Source organism: Nycticebus coucang, chromosome 15, assembly GCF_027406575.1.
Source record: "Nycticebus coucang isolate mNycCou1 chromosome 15, mNycCou1.pri, whole genome shotgun sequence".
Taxonomy (NCBI): domain Eukaryota; kingdom Metazoa; phylum Chordata; class Mammalia; order Primates; family Lorisidae; genus Nycticebus; species Nycticebus coucang.
Window position 1 is genome coordinate 37,888,615 of NC_069794.1, and position 22,025 is coordinate 37,910,639.

Genomic DNA, 22,025 nt, shown 5'->3' on the forward strand with positions numbered 1-22,025 from the left:
CAGTAGCAGCGAGACTGCAAACCAGAAAGGCCTTACCTGTGAACTGTTTTGGTGTCTTTGGACTTGGCACTCAGCTGAACTGCCTTGGGGAGAGCCTGAGCGGGAGTGCGGAGAACTTTGGCCTTTGTCTAGGGCCCCAGTCTGAGCCGCTGAGCCACACGGAGCTAATAGTGTTTGGCTCTGGGTCACAGGCAGCCACTATGAGCGATCTGCCCCGGCAAGCTCCGCCCTCAGGGTTGCAGAGCTACAATTGGGTGGGAGCTGGTAACCCAGCGACCAAGTAGCCTAAGGGCGGGGTCTGAGCCGCCTTGCAGCCCTAACCCTTGGGGGCAGAGGGAGACCAGTTTTGGCACACAGGGTAAGTGGATAGCCACTTCAGCAGTGATTCCAGCGACAAGCACTTCCCTGGGAAAGCTTCTGCTCAGCGAGTGAACAAGTTCAAAGAGCCTTTTAAGTGGGCTGAAGAGAGATTTAGGGTGTCTACCTGCTGGGGTTTGAGAAACTAGCAGCCTCCAGTCGTATCAGAACTGTGATTAACATCTCATACCCCAGAAGATCACGTGTTGCCCAGACAATATTCAATAACATATACATACTGCTTTGTTTTTGGTTGTGTTTTTTTTTTTTGGTTTGGTTGTTTTTTTTGTTTATTTTGATGTTGTAGATTGTTGTTTTGTTTTTTAAGTTCAACCTTTTCCATACAGATCCTTTTTCTTTCTCAATTTTTCTAGTTTAATTATAATTTCCCAATGCTGCCTATTTCAATAATTAGAACTTCATTTTTCTTAGGGTTTCTACCGCTATTATTTGGTTTTCCACGCAATTTTATCCCGTAAAGTTTTCTGTTTGCTTGTTTTGGTTTGATTTATAGCATTTTTGTCTTTCCTCTCTACTTGGTGGAGGTGGGATACTGTGTCTGATCAGGTTAGCAAAGAGCTGCTGACCTCAAGTGAACCACCCAACTGGGCACCCCCAGAAGGTGGTTTTTTTTTTTTTTTTTTAAGGTTGTATCAAAGTACCCTACTGTACACCTATATTGCTCCGTCTCCCTCTTTCTGTGCCTCTCTTCTTTTTGTCAATATTCCTTTTACCCACCCCCTCTCCTTTCTCTATTTTTCTTTTTTTTTCTTATCACTCGATCCTCCTTTCTTTCATCCCTTTTTTGCTCTTCAACCTTCTCACCTTTCTGGTCCTGTAACCCTTAGTCCACAGGCACGAGAACTTAAAGAGCAAGAGGAAGTGAAAGGAAAATTAGGGCAAGGAAACAGATAAAAGAAATCACTCATGAGGAAGAATCAGCAGAAAACTCCAGGCAACATGAAGAACCAGTCCAGAACAACACCGCCAAGGGACCATGAGGTAGCTACTGCAGAGGATTCCACCTATACAGAAATGTTAGGCATGACAGAAAGGGAATTTAGAATACACATGTTGAAAACAATGAAAGAAATGATGGAAACAATGAAGGAAACTGCTAATAAAGTGGAAAATAACCAAAAGGAAATTCAAAAACAGAATCAAATAAGAGATGAACGATATGAAGAATATAAAAAGGATATAGCAGAGCTGAAGGAACTGAAACAGTCAATTAGGGAACTTAAAGATGCAATGGGAAGTATCAGCAACAGGTTAGACCATGCAGAAGAAAGAATTTCAGAGGTAGAAGACAAAGTTTTTGAGATAACTCAGATAGTAAAAGAGGCAGAAAAGAAGAGAGAGAAAGCAGAACGTTCCCTGTCAGAATTATGGGACTTTATGAAGCGTTCCAACATACGAGTTATAGGAATTCCAGAAGGGGAAGAAGAATGCCCCAGAGGAATGGAAGCCATACTAGAGAATATTATAAAAGAAAATTTCCCAAATATCACCAAAGATTCTGACACACTGCTTTCAGAGGGCTATCGGACCCCAGGTCGCCTCAACTCTAACCGAGCTTCTCCAAGACACACTGTGATGAACCTGTCCAAAGTCAAGACAAAAGAAAAGATTCTGCAAGCTGCCAGGAGTAAGCACCAGTTGACCTACAGGGGCAAATCCATCAGAGTGACCGCAGACTTCTCTAATGAAACTTTCCAAGCAAGAAGACAATGGTCATCTACCTTTAATCTACTTAAACAGAACAATTTCCAGCCCAGAATTCTGTACCCTGCTAAGCTAAGCTTCAAAATTGATGGAGAAATCAAATCATTTACGGATATACAAACATTGAGGAAATTCACCACAACAAGACCAGCCCTACAGGAAATACTTCAACCTGTTCTGCACACTGACCACCACAATGGATCAGCAGCAAAGTAAGAACTCAGAAATTAAAGGACAGAACCTAACCTCCACACTGATGCAAAAGATAAAACTAAGCAATGGACTCCCACAAAAAAAGATGAATAGAATACTACTACACTTATCAATTATCTCAATAAATGTTAATGGCTTGAATTCCCCACTGAAGAGACATAGATTGGTTGACTGGATTAAAAAACACAAGCCATCCATTTGCTGTCTGCAAGAAACACACCTGGCTTCAAAAGACAAATTAAAGCTCCGAGTCAAGGGTTGGAAGACAATTTTTCAGGCAAATGGAATTCAGAAGAAAAGAGGAGTTGCAATCTTATTTTCAGATACATGTGGATTTAAAGCAACTAAAGTCAAAAAAGACAAAGATGGTCACTTTATATTGGTCAAGGGAAAAATACAACAAGAAGACATTTCAATTCTAAATATTTATGCACCCAATTTAAATGCTTCCAGATTCTTGAAACAGACCTTACTCAGTCTGAGCAATATGATATCTGATAATACCATAATAACAGGGGACCTTAACACTCCTCTTACAGAGCTGGACAGATCCTCGAAACAGAAATTAAACAAGGATATAAGAGATTTAAATGAGACCCTAGAACAACTGTGCTTGATAGACGCATATAGAACACTCCATCCCAAAGATAAAGAATATACATTCTTCTCATCATCCCATGGAACATTCTCCAAAATTGATCATATCCTGGGACACAAAACAAATATCAACAGAATCAAAATAATTGAAATTTTACCTTGTATCTTCTCATACCATAAGGCACTGAAGGTGGAACTCAACTCTAACAAAAATGCTCGACCCCACCCAAAGGCATGGAAACTAAACAATCTTCTGTTGAATAACAGATGGGTGAAGGAAGAAATAAAACAGGAAATCATTAACTTCCTTGAGCATAACAACAATGAAGACACAAGCTACCAAAACCTGTGGGATACTGCAAAAGCAGTTTTGAGAGGAAAATTCATCGCTTTAGATGCCTACATTCGAAAAACAGAAAGAGAGCACATCAACAATCTCACAAGAGATCTTATGGAATTGGAAAAAGAAGAACAATCTAAGCCTAAACTCAGTAGAAGAAAAGAAATATCCAAAAATCAAATCAGAGATCAATGAAATTGAAAACAAAAGAATCATTCAGAAAATTAATGAAACAGGGAGTTGGTTTTTTGAAAAAATAAATAAAATAGATAAAACCATTGTCCAGACTAACGAGGAATAGAAAAGTAAAATCTCTAGTAACCTCAATCAGAAATGATAAAGGGGAAATAACAACTGATACCACAGAGATACAAGAGATCATCTCTGAATACTACCAGAAACTCTATGCCCAGAAATTTGACAATGTGAAAGAAATGGATCAATATTTGGAATCACACCCTCTCCCTAGACTCAGCCAGGAAGAAATAGAGCTCCTGAACAGACCAATCCTGCAATCCCATTATTGGGCATCTACCCAGAAGGAAAAAAATCCTTTTATCATAAGGACACTTGTACTAGACTGTTTATTGCAGCTCAATTTACAATCGCCAAAATGTGGAAACAGCCTAAATGCCCACCAACCCAGGAATGGATTAACAAGCTGTGGTATATGTATACCATGGAATACTATTCAGCCATTAAAAAAAATGGAGACTTTACATCCTTCGTATTAACCTGGATGGAAGTGGAAGACATTATTCTTAGTAAAGCATCACAAGAATGGAGAAGCATGAATCCTATGTACTCAATTTTGATATGAGGACAATTAATGACAATTATGGTTATTGGGGGGGAAACAGAAAGAGGGAGGAAGGGAGGGGGGTGGGGCCTTGGTGTGTGTCACACTTTATGGGGGCAAGACATGATTGCAAGAGGGACTTTACCACAAGAATGGAGAAGCATGAATCCTATGTACTCAATTTTGATATGAGGACAATTAATGACAATTATGGTTATGGGGCGGGAAACAGAAAGAGGGAAGGAGGGAGGGGGGTGGGGCCTTGGTGTGTGTCACACTTTATGGGGGCAAGACATGATTGCAAGAGGGACTTTACCTAACAATTGCAATCAGTGTAACCTGGCTTATTGTACCCTCAATGAATCCCCAACAATAAAAAAAAGTAAAAAAAAAAAAAAATGTAGCCTCATTATTCTGTTATTTCAGTTGCATAATTCCAAGTAGGTTACATTTACAGAACTAATTAATCATAAATACTTAATTGGTAGATGGAGAGGCTTAAGTTTTTATCAGTATTTCCTTTCTTGCAACAGTGGGCATTGAAATAAAAGCAGAACACAGGGAATGAAACAAAACCCAGAACCCCAGGGCTTACGAAAGGAGGCACAAGTCACTAGTACATTTATCATGCCACATTCTGCATTATCCAGCCAACCCAAGTGGGAAGGAATAAATAAATTCTACAAAGACTACAAAGAGAGGAGTTCATGATTTTTAACTGGAGTAAGAGAGGTAAGTGAATAAAGAGAAACATTTCAAAAAGTGACATTTAAGTTGAAACCTGAAGGACAAACAGGTGAGGCATTTCAGAAAGAGAAAACTGAAATGAACAGGGTAAAGTGCCAGAGCTGAAGCTTCTGCCAACAGGCTCTTCTCATAGGTGTTTGTGGGAACCTGTGTAAACCATTCTCCATAGGCAGTACCATCCCTTCCATATCCAGTCCACAACCTGCATTCTTTAACAAAAAGCATCTAATTTCAGATAAGGAATAAAGACATACTTCCTCTAATGTTATCAATTCACATATTTCAAATTAAGTCTAAGAGAGATAAAACAAACATACTCTTCTGTTGACAATACAGTAATAAAAAGCATTTAGAGTGTGGCAAGAATTATTCTAGGCCCTTTACATATCATAACTCATTAAACTGTCACAACAATCTCACAGTGTATGTTGCATCATTACCTCCATTTTACAAATGAGAAGACTAAAACCCAGAGAGGTTCGTATGAGCCTAACGTCATAGAGTAAGGAAGTTATGGAGCTTGCGTGTGGACCCAAACAGTCCGACTCCCGAGTCTGTGCTCTAATAATGTTCCTATGCTGCTTCTCTTAAGATGTCCTTTGTTTCACACGTTTCCTTCTTGGGAAATTCCGACATCATGAAATTTATATTACATGATCAACTCATAGCACAAATAGATGTTAAATCATAATAAGCCTTGAAAGGACTGTGAACATAATTATACATTTGCTTTTATGGCCCACAATATGTAACATGCTCTTTCAAAATTAGACTGGGTTTGATAAAACACCAGATGGATTATATTCCTGCCATAGATAAAACACAAACTTTCATATAACTAATAAATTATCCATTTCTAAACGTTAAGTGCATTAGAAAATGTAACAGAAATACAATTACAGAACAAACAGCAGGAATACAAATGTCTTTAAAAGAGACACTTGAAAAATTGACGGAAGCTATCTGTAGCATGTACAAACTAATGAATCTCAAGTTTTAAAAGTCCAGACTAAGTGTATAATCAAATGTAATTATAATAATAGAGAAAGATATTAAGAATTGGATATCATAGCAAAGTTTTGAAAATGCAAAACTCTGAATATGTCATCCTTAAAAATACTTTTATAGGGCGGTGCCTGTGGCTCAGTGAGTAGGGCGCCGGCCCCATATGCCGAGGGTGGCGGGTTCAAACCCAGCCCTGGCCAAACTGCAACCAAAAAATAGCTGGGCGTTGTGGCGGGCGCCTGTAGTCCCAGCTGCTTGGGAGGCTGAGGCAAGAGAATCGCGTAAGCCCAAGAGTTAGAGGTTGCTGTGAGCCGTGTGACGCCACGGCACTCTACCGAGGGCAGTACAGTGAGACTCCGTCTCTACAAAAAAAAAAAAAAAAGAAAGAAAAAAACATACTTTTATAAACCTAACATTTGACTCCAAAACTGTCAAGAGATCTGACTTTTTCATATTGTTTCCTACGAACTCCACATATCTCCCACAAACACATATACATCTCTCCTATGTTTGTGTGTGGAAGGTAGCCTGAAAGGAAAGGGAAGAAAAAGCAAAAGTAATCATTAATCAATTCTATGTGCAATACAAAGGGAAAGTGAGATCCCCTTGCATGGTAACTAATGTCCAAATCATTTATTTTTCAACCTAAAAAGAATGTATTTTTAGAATACATTTTTAGAGTGCTACTAACAATTATGTCAGAGAAACAGGCATAAACCAATACTTTTCTTGGATAAACCTGGAGATATGGTTACTTAAATTATAACATTCAATTGAGAAAATTAAAGAGTTAAGTTCTTAAACATGTCCCTACATAAAAGGGTTTCATATTACAATAAAGTAGACACATTTTATATGCACTACCATACTGTTTGTGCAGGAAATGATTCAATATATGTAAGTTTATCTAAAAGTATCCCATAATTAAAACTTGAAAACTTCAGTAAAAAACATACATAAAAACAGACTATTCTACATGATGGAAAGTGTCTTCTTACTACTAGACAATAAATTTCATAGTACCAATAGGCCAAATCTAAATTTATATCTGAAAAATGGTACGAAAAATGTTAGAAGAATGTCAGAAACTTTAGGAAACTTTGAAATTCTAATAGGAACAAATCAGAGTTTGGCAATGCTAGGAGCATGTCTTAACCTGAATAAATACCACTAATGCCTCAGAATTTGAAATTTACCAAGAATAAATACTGGGAGTAAAAAAAAAAAAAAAGGCTGCCAAAAGAGCTCAGCAGGCACAACTACTAAGCAATCCATTCTTTTTCTTCTCTGCCTTCGTGTGAAGATATTTTTGGCTAATGAAAGTAAATATATTTTTTGCAGTTAGAATAAAAAGGATTGAAACAGGCTTTTATTTATTTATTTAAGACAGTCTCACTATGTTGCCCTCAGTAGAGAGATATGGCATCAGAGCTCACAGCAACCTCAAACTCTTGGACTTAAGCAATTCTCTTGCCTCAGCTTCCCAAATAGCTGGAACTACAGATGCCTGCCACAACGCCTGGCTACTTTCTGTTGTGGTTGTCATTATTGTTTAGCTGGCCTGGGCTGGGTTTGAAACCGCCAGCCTTGGTGTTAGCTTTTATAAAAAAAAGGTGGCTGCCGCCATAACCACGGTGCTACTAGTACCACGCCTGAAACAGGCTGTTTTACTGACAAGTTTATTTATTTATTTATTTTATAATTATTATTTTGTATTTTCACATATACATGTGTTCATCAGGCTTCCACTTTTTGCCTTCACAAGATTAAAAAGGCTTAAACTTTAACAACAATAACAATGTTTAACATAAGGTCCAGAAACAAAAACCTTGCAAAGAACGAACGAAGATAAATACATTCAGAAAAGAAATCAGACGATTGCTGCAACAAAGTATTAAGCAATAATATAATAGTAATGCACAGAAAATAACATTCACATTGTCAAATAAGAGTATGTCTATTACAGAATGCTTTGACTCTGAGGTTCAGTATGGAGTCATCAATTAATTACTTCTTATTATTTTTTTCCCAATTTATTTTTCTCCCTATTTATCAAAAAATAGGGAGCTGCTTGAATTAATCACCTTTACCTCCAGACTCTTCTTCTGGACAAAACATAAAACTGCTCATTTCCATATCTTATGCCTTTAAGATGGTATAAAAGATTAATAGAATGGTTCCCAGTAGATTATCTTCTTTTTATACTCAATGACCAATAATTTTACCTTTAATTAACCTAGAAGATTGAACAGTAAATAAATGGGACATAAACTCTAAATAACCAAAGTAAAAATATTATATAAAACTTCTTAGGTGGAGCTATACATTTTATGACTGGAAACATTTTGAGATCACTGTTGACTGAAAATGCTACACTTTCCTATCTTTTTTTTCTTTCTTTTTTTCCCCCCATCTTTATTTTCATTGATGCTGTGGTTTGAAAGTCTATGGCCTCCCAAACCCATGTTGAAATTTAATTGCCATTGTAATAGTATTAAGAGATGAGTCCTTTAAGAGGTGATTAGACCATGAGGGTGGGATTGGTGTCATTATAAAAGAATGAGTTCAGTCCCCCCTTGTTTTCCCTCTGGTCCTCTTACCTTCTGACATGTGATAATGAGAAGACCCTTGAGAGATGCCAGTGCCTTCTACTAGAGTTCCCAGACTCCATAACTATAAGCCTGTGGATTCCTATTTATTATAAATTATGTCTAAAAACTCCAAAGATTCAACCAAGAGAATCCTTAAATTGATAAATAAATTCAGCAAAATCTCAGGTTATAAAATCAATGTACACAAATCAGTAGCTTTCATATATTCCAACAATAGTTAATCTGAGAATCAAATAAAAAATGCAATTTCATAGTAGCAACAAAGAAAATAAAATAGGAATATATTTAATTAAGGAAGTTAAAGACCTCTAAAGGGAGAACTACGTAACATTGAGGAAAGAAATTGCAGAGGAAGTAAAAAGATGGAAAAATGATCATGCTCATGAATCAGCAGAATCAACATATTTCATATGGCTATACTACCCAGAGTGATCTACAGATTCAATACAAACCCATTAAAATGCCAATGTCATGTTTGCAGATCTAGAAAAAAATAGTTTTGCATTCTGTATGGAAGCAGAAAAGACCTTGGATAGCTAATGGGTCGAGGATGCCAAGAGCCAGACAACCTCTGAGCAAAATGATTTGCAGCTGAGGGGTGGACCCTCGGGCAATTCGTCTGCAGGTGCTCCTTGCAGAGAAAGAGCCTGAGCCCATGGTGATCCTTAGGCACGTAGTCATTGTCTAATACTCCCCTCACCTGTCTTGAACTGTCTCAATAAAAGGCTACAGCTGTCTTGAACTGTCTCAATAAAAGGCTACAGTGGGGCGGTGCCTGTGGCTCAAGGAGTAGGGCGCCGGTCCCATATGCCGGAGGTGGTGGGTTCAAACCCAGCCCCGGCCCAAAAAAAAAAAGGCTACAGCGGAGATTGCTCTGGGCTACCCTGCAATCAAGGTTAGCCCGCCTCCTGCAAGCTTGTACTTCTAATCCGCGCACGCCTGGGTCCTTCCTGCGGTGATGGAGATCAGGGCCATAGGGGCTGTGACACCAATGTATTTTATATTGTAAGAACAAATCAGGAGGCATCTCTTTACCAGACTTCAAGCTATACCACAAGGCTATAGTAACCAAAACAACATGGTCCTGGCACAAAAACAGAAACACAGACTTAAGGATCAGAACAGACAACCCAGATATGAAACAATTCTCACACTGCCATCGATCTTTGACAAAGCGGACAAAAGCATGCACTGAGGAAAAGAATCCCTATTCAATAAATGGAGCTGAGAAAACAGTCATTACACATGTAAAAGACTGAAATAGGATCCAATCTCTTATCACTCACAAAAATTAATTCACAATGGATAGAAGACTTAAACCTAATGCATTACCAGAGTGTCCATAGTCCCCCTCTGCTGCACACTGGAAGAGTAAGAGTTGTCTTGGACCACATGTTAAATATATAAACACTAATAAAAGCTGATTAAAAAAAAAAAGTCCTCACAAAATCAGCATATGGCCCATGGGCCACATGCTGGACACTTCGACACTTCTGAAATAAATTATAAGCATTCTAGAAGAAAATGTTGGGAAAACTCTTATACGTGTTGACCTAGGGAAAGAATTTATGAAGAAGACCCCAAAGACAATCACGATCACAGCAACAGCAAAAATAAACAAATGAGACGTGATTGAATTAAAAAGTTTCTGCACACAATCAACAGAGTAAAGAGAAAACCTACAGAATGAGAGAAAATATTTGCATGCAATACATCCAATAATGGGCTGATAAGCAGAATTACAAAGAATTCAAGCAAATTAGCAAGAAAAAAATTAACCCCATTAAAAAGTAGGCAAAATACATCAACAGAAACTTCTCCAATGAAGACAGTCTAATGGCCAACACATACATGAAAAAATGTTTGACATCTCTACTTATCAGGGAAATGCAAATCAAAACCTGCAGTGATATATCACTTAACTCTAGTGAGAATGGCTCTTATCAAAAAAGTCTCAAAACAACAAGAACTAACACAGATGTGAAGAGAAAGGAACACTTATACACTGTTGGTAGGACTCTGAACTAGGACGGCCTCTGTTGAAGAGAAGTATGGAGATTCCCTCAAAGAACTAAAAGTAGACCTACCATTTGATCCAGGCATCCCACTACTAGATATTTATCCAAAGGAAAAAAAGACATTTTACAAATGGACACTTGCACGCCAATGTTTATAGCGGCATAATTGACAATTGCCAAATATGTGGAAACAATCCAAGTGCCCATCAATGCATGAGTGAATTAATAAAATGTGGTATATATACCATGGAGTACTACTCAGCCATAAAAAAGATGATCTAGTATCTTTTGTCACAAACTGGATGGGACTGGAGAACATTCTTCTAGTCAATACTAAATTATCACTTATGTGCACATATGGGAATGAAACTAAACTCAGTGGATGTCAAGTTGGTGAGAGAGGAAGAGGGGTTGGGTAAATTAACACCTAACAGATACAATACATACATTCAGGGTGAAGAGGACACTTAATAATTTTGATTTAAAATGTACAAAAGCAAATATGTAACCAAAATGTGGGTACCCCTATAATATGTATTCTGAAACAAAAAAAAGTAAAGCAAGAAGAGAAATCAAAACAAACAAAAAATTACCTCAATTACTTGTTATTGAGTACCTACAACAGTTACTACTCAAAGGATACATTTTTTTTTTCATTTTCTAAATGTGAAAACTTAGGCTCAAAGTAGATAAGTATCTAATCCAAATCATGAGAAAAAAATTATAAAAAACCCTAAGCATCAAAATGCAAAGTACTCATTTAAAATCCTCTACTGTCTTGAAATTTACAAAGCAGCTGATGGAATAAAAGGTAATTTATCAAAATGAAACTGAGTGAACCTGGTAGATGGTAACTATACTTGGTCCTTATCAAATCCATTATAAACCTTAGGGTAGGTTTTCATCTAAACTAATAGCCACCAGATTTCTAGAAAGCAATACCAGTTCACTGTTTCATTCAATAAATATACAGTATAATCTCCATGGCTGACCACCTCTTTAAGTTGACCTAATTTTCATAAAGCAAACATGTATCACATGTACCTTCAGTATAGTAGGCCTAGTTTCTTAAGTTGACCACCTCCATATGTTGACCAGTTTGTTACAGTCCCTTGGGTAGTCAACTTACAGAGGTTCTATTGTATATTGAGCACTTACTATGTACCAGGCACTGGTATGTGGAAATCCAGCACTGAACAACAGAAGAAAATTTCTTTTTCTTTGTTGTTTTTTGTTTTTTTTTTTTACAGTTTGGTTGGGGCTGGGTTTGAACCCGCCACCTCCGGCATATGGGGCCGGCGCTCTACTCCTTTGAGCCACAGGCACTGCCCAAAAGAAAATTTCTATTCTCCTAGAAATTAATTCTAGTAGGAAAGAAGCCAAAAGTAAATAAATATGTAGTATGTGAGCAGGCCATAGTGCTTTGAAGAAAAGCAAAGCAGAGAAGGGACTAGTGAGCACAGAGATGGGGGAAGAAAAATTTCACAATTTTAAATAAAATAAAGTGCTTAGAAAAGACCATATGGAACAGTGACATTTGAAGACCCGATGAAAGTAAGGAAACGGGGTTTTAGGGTATAATCTGAGAGTGCACAGTTAAGCAGTGGGATCTGTAAATACAAAGGACCTAAGGTGGGAGCATGTCTAATAGGCCAATGAACAGGAGGCTAGTATGACTAAGGGACTAGGACAGAGTATTAAATAAAAATAGGGTACTGAATGCAGATCAGGTATTATCGTAGGCTGCTGTAATCAGGTAAACTTTTACTGAGTGAGATAGGGAGACTTTTTATTTGAGCAGAGGAGTGATATAATTTGACTTATTGTTTAACAGGAACTATACTAAGAACTGACTGAAACAGGAATGGAAGAAAGTTGGGAGACCAATTAAGAAATTACTGCAGTAATTTAGGCAGGAGATAATGGTGGCTTGGACCAAGGTAATATCTGTGAGATGTTAAGAGATCATACATCCAAAAGGATTTGCTGTTGAATAAGATATGGACTGCGGAAAAAAAAGAGAAAAGGTTGAAGATGATTTCAGGTTTTTGTTCTGAGCAAGTGTAAGCACATAGCTGTCTTTAATTAAGCTGGGTTAAGACAGAGGTGCAGTAGGGTTCAAGGTAGAGTGCAACAGAAGTCTGCTTCTGGACATGTTAAATTTAAGATGCTTATTGAATAATCAAGTGGAAATGCCAATGAGGCAACTGTAAAAGATGTCAAGAGGATGAGCAGGAACCAATAAAGGGAATGAACAGGTAATAGTGAGTGAGGAAGAGAGAAAGTTTATAGTACAGTACTCTGGCAGCCAGTTAAAGAATGTGTTTCTAAGAGTAGGGAGTAGTCAACTCCTGGTAGGTCAAGCAAGATGAGACCTGAGAATGTGGCCACTGAATTCTGGCAACAGGCAGGTCTTGGGGGCTTTGGTAAAAATATCTTTGTTAGAGTGGTCTTGGAAGGGGTGCTTGAAAGTGGATTTTCAAAAGTGAGAATAAAGTACAAAAAAATCTGTAGGAATTTGGTTATGAAGGAGAGCAAAGAAATAGGGTTGTGTTAGAGAGAGAAGTGGTGACAAGAAAGGCTTCTTAAAGATGGGGAAAATAATATGTTTCTATATAGTTGGGAACTATCTGGTAGCAAGGGGGAAAATGACAGTACAGGAGACACAGAGGAGCATTGCTAGTGTCATATCACTGAGCAGGAGAGAGGGGGAAGACTCTAGTCAGAAGGGGAAAGTCTGGGCCTTGGAAGAGTAGTATCAGACAGGCCCTACTACAAAATAATACCATTTTATCAACCTCTTGGCTGATTTCTGAAATTATAAATGCTTTTATAAAGTTCTAATGATCCTTACTCCACCCTCAGGTATGGCGTGGGGTTTGCAAACTTTTTTAAAAGACCAAGTTTCTCTCTGCATAATTACCTGAAAAATTAGTTTTGATAAGAAACCTTTCAGTTTTCATACCACTGGCCAGTTAAATAGCAGCATGAGTTGCACTGTAGGGTCAGATGTATCTAGTTTTACCAATAAAATGTTTGCAGTAATCATAGCTAACGTATACTTTCTCTGTGTCTTAGTCTCCTCATCTGTAAAATGTGGATATTAATACCTACAACCACACACAACGCCCTGTTTAATTTTTCTCTATAGCATATGCTGTAAGTTTGATGAACAGTAGATATTCAGGAAACAGTGGCTATTGTTAGTATGCTGTTTAAATAGGAAAAATTAAATTAAAATGTGAAAGTATTCACATACGGGATGATAACTATAGCAATGTTTCCCCAAATTGTTTATTGCACAAAACAAAAAGGATTAGATCTGTAATAGCACCCTGGGGAAGACAGAGAAGACTGCTGGAGGGCTGGGGGGAATCCTATCTGGCACAGAGCAGAGAAATACCTCTAGTAGTAAACTATGTGAGCTTAGGCAAGTACTTTTGGGTTGGGTCAGAGCTGCCACATCTGTAAAAGATCAAGAATTAATTGTTATCTTCCTTTCTAAATCCTTTCTGCAACTGCAGTTAGACAACTGAAGAAAAGGTGAAGTCATTCTTGATATTCACTTCCTGTCAATCACTAGATCTTGCCAATTTTACCACCTGAACATTCTTTAAATTCACCTATGATTTTCTCTTTCCACTTCTCATCTTCACCTAAAGTTTTGCAATAGCCTCCTAACTAATCTCCCTGCCTCTTCAACTATAATCCACTCCACACTGCAGCCACAGTTAAAAAAAATCAATAAATCACATCACTCTCCTGTTAAACCTTCAAAAACTCTCTACTGACAACAGAACCCTTAAAAATTTGGCCCAATCATACTTTTCCAGCTTCCCGCACCACCCAATAAACTATACAATAGAGTGAACACATGTGGTAAACAACACAGGTATAAATACTATTATAGTTAATAATAAAAGACAGCTGATAATAAAAATTCATTTATAATTCTTTGAGAAACAGATACTGAAAAAGTTATCTGCAAAGACATATACTATCAGAATAATCTAACTAAAGACAAAGTAAAATATTCTTAAGTTTTTCCATAAAAAAACTTAAAACACTATACAGATTATCTAGTAGATATGAACAAAAAAGATTTGTTTGCTTAAGCACTAATGAGGACATATACTTTTAAAATGATGAATGGAACCTTTGTACACTAGTTCAAATTTATCTATTGTAATGCATTACGTATACTCAGCTAACCTTTGTAAATAAACTTTGATTCAAGATTCAAAGTTAGTTATTATCACTCCAAGAGTTCACAAAAATTTCAAGATTTATTATTAAAGTCCCTTCTTGAGTACCTTTGGAAGAGATAATAAATTGTGGTCAAGATGATTTTTACTGATATGATGGGAAAATAAAATCACAAAATACTAATCGTTATACTTAAAAGCATTTTTTCAATCTACTTTTCTGTCCTGCCTACTCCTTTTCAAACAATTGTAAAGCTATCTGAATTCAGATTCTGTAAAGCAGCATGAGCATAATGAAAGCCTTTATCTCATTGTTTTTATAGTAACACTCAGAATAGTTCTGTGTTTACATTACTTTGACATCCTTCGATCAAGGTACCTTATTACCTAGAAAAACTTAAATAATCAATTGAATTTATCTCCCTTTATTTTCTCATAAAATTAATTAACAAATAGCCATTTTATATAATCATTTAGACAGAAACAAAGGCATATAGACCCTCTATTGTCTATATTATGTCATTTAAGAGAAGTAATTAAATGCTATGGAGATAATAATTTAAGAATAACTATATGTCCTCTAATAGTGTCTTATGATGATAAATAATTCCATAATGCTATCAGCTGATTTTTATATAATGCTCATTTTACTTAAATTGTCAACATAATGGATAAACAAAATTTCTTTAAGGATTCCATGCAGGCACAAAGTATCAAAATAAATATATTTACATATAACACACACATATAATACATATATCATTTATAATGTACTTTAAAAATTTTAAATATAAATGTATTTACTTATAAATACAAACATATAATTTATAATATACTTTCCATGAATATTACCTCATTTATACCTCACAGACTACCCTATGAAGTATTATTATAAGTTCATGTTTAAAAGGAAGAAACTAAATGTCAGAGATAATAAGTACTTTATCTCTCAGCTAATAGATGGTAGAGCCAGGATTTAAGTTGAGTCTTTTGATCCAAATCTCTTTCATAATATACTCCTATTCATGGAATGTCTTATTTCCAAATATGTTAAGAGGGTCCCCAACGTTGCAGTCATATAACACATACTATAGAGGAAGTTCTTTATATAATAAATCACCACTGGAGTGGGTTTCACTCAGTATTTCCCACACCTCCAAACTAGCACTTTAAAGTAGCTAGAAATTATAGAAAATGATAAAAAGCTTAACTCACAGATCAGGCAAAGCAAACATACACATTATAATTCCAACTAGAGTATTTTTGATATATCCAAATACCCAAGTTCTCTCTTTGGTTATTTCTGCTTTTTCTTAAGTCTTTACCTTAAGACTTAAGAAAAGTAAAGACTTTTTCTTAAGTCTTTACCTCTTATACCCTCATTGTTCTCTCTCTATTCCTTAACTTCAAAAACTACTAGAATGACTGCAGGGACAGAAACCAATACTGGAAGGCATGAATTTCATCTGTACTTTCCTTATTAAAGAAGATATAGAAAGTACTCTCTTAATATCCTCCAATGTAGAGGAAGGCAAACTTACTTTTCTCATCTTACCATTTCCTTTTCTTCTAAAAATGTTAGTTGGAGGAGAGGTGAGGAGACTAAGTATAAATACACAAGTCTACAGCTTTCATCCATTTTAACTCATTGTGACAGCACACCAGGTAGTTTACCAATGATACAAAATCCAAAGCAAAAGATTAATTAACCAACATGTAAAAATCCTTAAATGTGTAAACTTGTTCTGTACTTCATGTTTATAAAATCCTTTCCTTAACCATTTTAAGTTCTAAGTTTTCTTTTTCTTTTTTTTGAGGCAGAATCTTACCACTTCGCCCTCTGTAGAATGCCGTAGTGTCACAGCTCACAGCAACCTCAAACTCTTGGGCTCAAGCAATTCTCTTGCCTCAGCCTCCTGAGTAGCTGGACCAGAGGAGCCCGCCACAACACCCAGCTATTTTTTTGGTTGCAATTGTCGTTGTCTAGCAGGCCGGGACAGGCTCGAACCCGCCACCTTCGGTGTATGTGGCTGGCGCCCTATTCACTGAGCTCTGGGTGCTGAGCCAAGTTCTAAGCTTTCATAATTGATTTTTGTCTCATGGAAGAGGAAAGGGACAAAAGCTCTAACTTAAGTTAAACCCTCTCATAATGAAGAAACTTTAATCCAAAAAGATTCAGTCACATAGAATAAAGTGTTAGACTACCATGAGGCTAAAATGATAAAGGCAAACTGTGCAACTAGCTGGTTAGGGGTCCTTACGCAATTCAAATTCATCAGGGTTCAGGCTGCAGTTTGGCACCACCTGGTGGCAACTGTCCACCCTAGTCTGGATCCTGTGGCTGGCTGAGGGATTCAGCACCTCCCTTAATCCCCTGAAAGGCTGGGTTAGGTGGTATCTATCTATGTTGATGTAGATAGGGGCCAGAAAAACACTGAGGAGGGGAAAAAGAAATCTGCTTTCAGAGTTCTTCCTTCCAGCAATGGCTCTGTTGGCTGGCACCCCACACAGAGCTTTACCAACCTACCTCTCTACCTTTGACTTTAGAGAATGGGGGCTAATATTATATATCTAAATTTATATTATAATGGGATGTATTTTCAAGGATTATTTTTAAGAACAGAAAAAACAACTAAAAGATCCAGAAATTCTCAAAACACTTAGATACCAAAGTTTATGTGACTATGTGGATTGTTTGGGAATAACTGCAGAAATAATCCCATAAATTTTAAGGTTTTTCGTTAACAAATTCCTATAAAATCTGTAATAGAACTGAACCTCAGAACTAACAGTACTTATCTGTAAAACAGAAATAATATTACCTGTGTCACAGTCCTCTGTTATACCCAGATCTTTCTCTTGAGGTTCAGAATCTTATAAATTCAACTTTTCTTTTTCTTTTTTTCAGAGAGAGTCTCACTTTCTCGCACTCGGTAGAGTGCCATGGTGTCACAGCTCACAGCAACCTCCAGCTCTTGGGCTCAGGCGATTCTCTTGTCTCAGCCTTCCAAGTAGCTGGGACAACAGGCACCCGCCACAATGCCCGGCTATAAATTTGACTTTTCTATTTAGATATCCCATGGACACTTCAAGTGAACCTATCCTAAATTTGCCATGTTTTTCTAGTAAGGCCTTGTACTTTCCTAATGTTTTAAAAACTGTATAACTATCTGTGCAATAGTCTAATCCAGAAATCGTGGATACCCTTACCGTCTTTTCATTACCCAATCCAATCTAGTCATGGAGTCCTGTTGGTTCTATCTCCTAAACTTTTTTCTAATCTGGCCCATTTCTCTCCTTCCCTACTGCTATTATTCCATTTCCATTAGCACCTCTCATCTTGACAGTGGAAACAATCTGTAAAGTAGAGCCTCTTTGTCTACAGCCTTATGCCACTCTAACCTATTCTCCATACTATTATGATTTTTTGATACAAAATTAGATCATATCATGGACTTTCTTAAAATCCTCCCCAAAGGTCATACATCACAATCAAAGGGTATGATTTGGGTCCATTTCCCTCTTCTATTTCATATCTTACAGCTCCCTTCCTCTTACTCTATGTTTCAGTCTTGAATTACTTTGGTAAAAAACTACTTTATCTTGTCTTGCCTCCAGGTTTTATATATGCTATACATTTCTCCAATTCCCTTCCCTCCCTTAACTGGTAGTCTTATTCTTAGTCACTACAAGTTGCCAGGATGAGTATTTTTTTTTATTCACAAGTTTCCCTGATTGCTTCCAAGGCTAGACTAGATACACAGATGGTCTCATCCTTTGTATCCTGTCATTTTCTCCATTATCATCATGCTTATGATAATGGTTTCTCTATTTGTCTTTATTTTCCATTAGACTACCAGCTTTGTGAAGGCAAAGGTCATTATAGCACATACAGCACCCAGTACCTGGCTAGCATATAGTAGGTCTCAACAAGTATTTGCTAAATGTGAATTTGTTGAGAGTTATGTGAAAACTCAAATGTAAAATACCTAACATAAAACTTGGTGCACAATAGGTGTATACCCCTTTATTAATCAGCATGTTGAACCCCAAAAGCAAATAACCACAAGGTAGAGGATCCTTCTTTCATAATACAGGGCTGGGACCAAACATAATTTTGGAAAAGATGAAGAATGACTTTGGAATTCTTTAATTTCTCTGTATGTGTCCGTCCTTAATGCCTTACTGACCCTGCCACTCAAAACATACACGTTCATAAAGCTGTCATAATTTTGTCATGAACATAAAAAGGGACAACCAGGCGCAGCAGCATATAAATCTGAAAATCATAGGGTTAAATGAAGAAGCCACAAAAACATATACACCGTGGATCCATTTATATGATACTAATATACAAAAACTAAACTAAATTGTGCACAGATGCTATTTACCATTAACATAGATAATAAAAATATAAGGAAAGGCCAGGAAGTCATTAACATAAAAGTCAGAATAGTAGTTAATCCTTATGGAAGGAAGGAATTAAGCAGGGAGGATCTTAAGCACATTTTTTGGTTTTGCATTGTTCAATTTCTTGATTTGGATGATGGGTAAATAGTATTTAATATCTATATATCTATCTATTTATTTTTGGAGAAAATGTCTCACTCTGTTGCCCTAGGTAGAGAGCCATGGCGTCATAGCTTACAGCAACCTCAAACTTTTGGGTTCAAGCAATCCTCTTGTGTCAGCCTCCCGAGTAGCTGGGACTACTGGTGCCCACCACAATGCCCAGCTATTTTTAGAGATGAGGTCTTGCACTTGCTAAGGCTGGTCTTGAACTTGTGAGCTCAAGAAATCCACCCTCCTCAGCCTCCCAGAGTGCTAGGATTCAGGTATGAGCCACCGCGCCTGGACCTTACTGTTCTAGTTTTAAAAGTTTCTAGGAGAAATCATGGGCATATTACAGGAAAAACTACCGGTATCTATTAGTAACATCTAATTTCCTTTTTATTTCTGTCCTGAGGTAAAAGCAAGAAGACAAGTTACCAGGGTAAAAACAAGATAAAGAGAATACCAGAGCAAAAAGGCCTATGAATGGTAAATCCTTTTCTAAGCCAGCTATCAAAGACTTTTGAACTTTGATGTTCTCATTATATTCATGAAAAGTTTTTCAATGTACTTAAAAACACATTATCTGATAGAAACAGCGTTGCATTTCAACAAAACCATAACCTCTAAACGAAGGCAAATAAAATATCAGAAAAATAAAATATCACACCTCTTTGCTTTTTTACCTGTTTTCCCGTTCATACATTTCCCTAGAGGCACATCGAAGTTGATCAATTTCTTGATTAGTTTTCAATCTGATTTTTTCTAGTTCCTCATGTAGTTTATTTTCATATTCTGTTTTATAATGGTCTCTGCAAAGAGTCAAAAAGAATATCCATAACTTTTTAAAACAAATATGCTTTTACTCCATACAAGATCTTAATTTTTTTACAAGTATCTTCTGTATACTATGTTACTTGAAAAGCTTAACTATTAAGTATAAAGTCTTATAATTCCTAAAAATATTGCTCCAAACCAGTACCTTTGAAGATCTCAACCTACTAAACATATTACCCCAAAGGCTTAATTCTTGTTGGATAATTATTCATCTTCAAAAATACTTTACTTACAGCTTTTAATAGCCAAGACTTGAAAACTGATCCTTCCTTTATGAATACCTCTCATTTAAAATTAATAATCTGGCATGGTGCATGTTGAGAGATGAATAATATAACAAAAAAATATAAAAACAAAATGACTTTAACTAGCACTTTAGAAAAATCTTTCCTTTTAAGCACAACCACCACAGTCACACTGTGATTTTTCAGCAAAGTCTAAATTATACAGAGTATGAAAAAAATACTACAGGTCAGGGAAAAAGTTATGAATGTGTGAACTGTTAAAGATGAAATTCAGACTTTTAGTTTCTGATGTGCTGATAAAAATAAATAATCCAAAGACTATAAGGGCTGTTAGTATAAAGAAAGTTTAGTGGTTTATATAAATCTTTTTTTTGAAAAAAAATTTTTTTTATTGTTGGGGATTCATTGAGGGTACAAAGAACCAGGTTACATTGAATGTATTTGTTATGTCACTCTTATAATTGTGTCCCGCTGCCAAAAGGTGTGTCACACACTGTGACCCCCCCACCCCCAGGGAGAAGGCATGATTAAAATGTGGGGGGTCTGTTTCAAAGGCCTCTACAAGCAGTATGCAACACTGCCTCCTCACTCTTCTTTTATATTTCACATTCAAGAAATTAGCAGCATACTCAGATATTCCTCCAAAAGATAATTCTATAGCGATACTATATACTTTCTTTCAAAAAATATGTAAGCATAAGAGGTCTCAGTGACAGGGAATTAAAAATAATTTGTCACAATAAAAAAATTGTTATAGTATGTATCTATCTAAAAGAATCAGGATTTTGGTGTGGCTGGATAAACCACAATGTCTTTTAAAAAATCAACTACAGAGAACATCTCATAAAGAAATAAAATTAAGTATTATCTTAATATTGTCCTATGGACATCGAAAAAATCATTAATCTTTCTCAAACCCATGAATCTCCTCAAAGGAGATGATGTTAATTTATATATATTTGGGTGGAAAATAATGTAAGTCTTGCCTGGATGTTACATATTTTTCATACATATCTTCTCTGGCCTTTTTGGTTTCTTCAAGTTGAGCCTGCAGTCTTTCCAGGCGATCCTCTTCATGGGCACAGCGAACGCTAAGCTCCATGTTTTGGCGGTTGAGATATTCTTTATCCTTTTGCAATAAAGTCACAGTCTGCTGTAAGGTGGTTACCTATGTATACATAGACACGATGTTCAGAGCAATGCCATCTTACTTTCTCAAGTTCACTGTACTAATTTCTTTCGTTAATATTTTAACTCATCACACAAAAATTTCCCATTAAAAAGGGCTAGTTCTTCCCTTGCAATTTTCTATATGTAAAGAGCTACTAAAAGTCTCTTTCTAACTACATTAGAAAGAAAAAAAATTCCCCCTCATAATTCCACTCTGGGCTGTTTCCCACTATTACTGTACAATAAAATATAAGTAGTTCTATTTATAAGCTTACCTCTTTTGATAATTCACTTCTTTCTTTAGCATGAGCTATGTGAGAAGCTTCAAGTATTTCATGCTTTCTCCTAATCTCAGTTGCTTCCTGTTCAAATGCATCACGTTCACTATTAAAATAAAATTCAAACACATAAAAATTTTGCATCCCCCATTACAATGAACATTTTAAAAGGGTTGACTGTGTGTCAAAAAACTAAACAGAGGCTAGGTTTGGTGGCTCATGCCTGTAATACCAGCACTCTGGGAGGATCACTCAAGCTTAGGAGTTCACGTCCAGCTTGACTAAGAGTGAGACTCTATTCCAATAAAAGTGGAAAAATTAGCCAG

The 22,025-nt window shown here is 36.6% G+C and overlaps 1 protein-coding gene across 3 annotated transcripts in view; it reads right to left on the minus strand.

Annotated features, from left to right (window-relative positions):
• The window catches only part of PIBF1 (progesterone immunomodulatory binding factor 1), a 272,823-nt gene that overhangs the window by 196,987 nt on the left and 53,811 nt on the right, over positions 1–22,025 (minus strand). For all 3 annotated transcript variants that reach the window (XM_053563838.1, XM_053563840.1, XM_053563839.1), the window contains 3 exons: positions 21,697–21,805; positions 21,238–21,419; positions 19,856–19,981 (listed from right to left, as the gene is read on the minus strand). In XM_053563838.1, the coding sequence (XP_053419813.1) occupies positions 19,856–19,981; positions 21,238–21,419; positions 21,697–21,805 (417 nt within the window). The remainder of the gene's footprint in view (positions 1–19,855; positions 19,982–21,237; positions 21,420–21,696; positions 21,806–22,025) is intronic.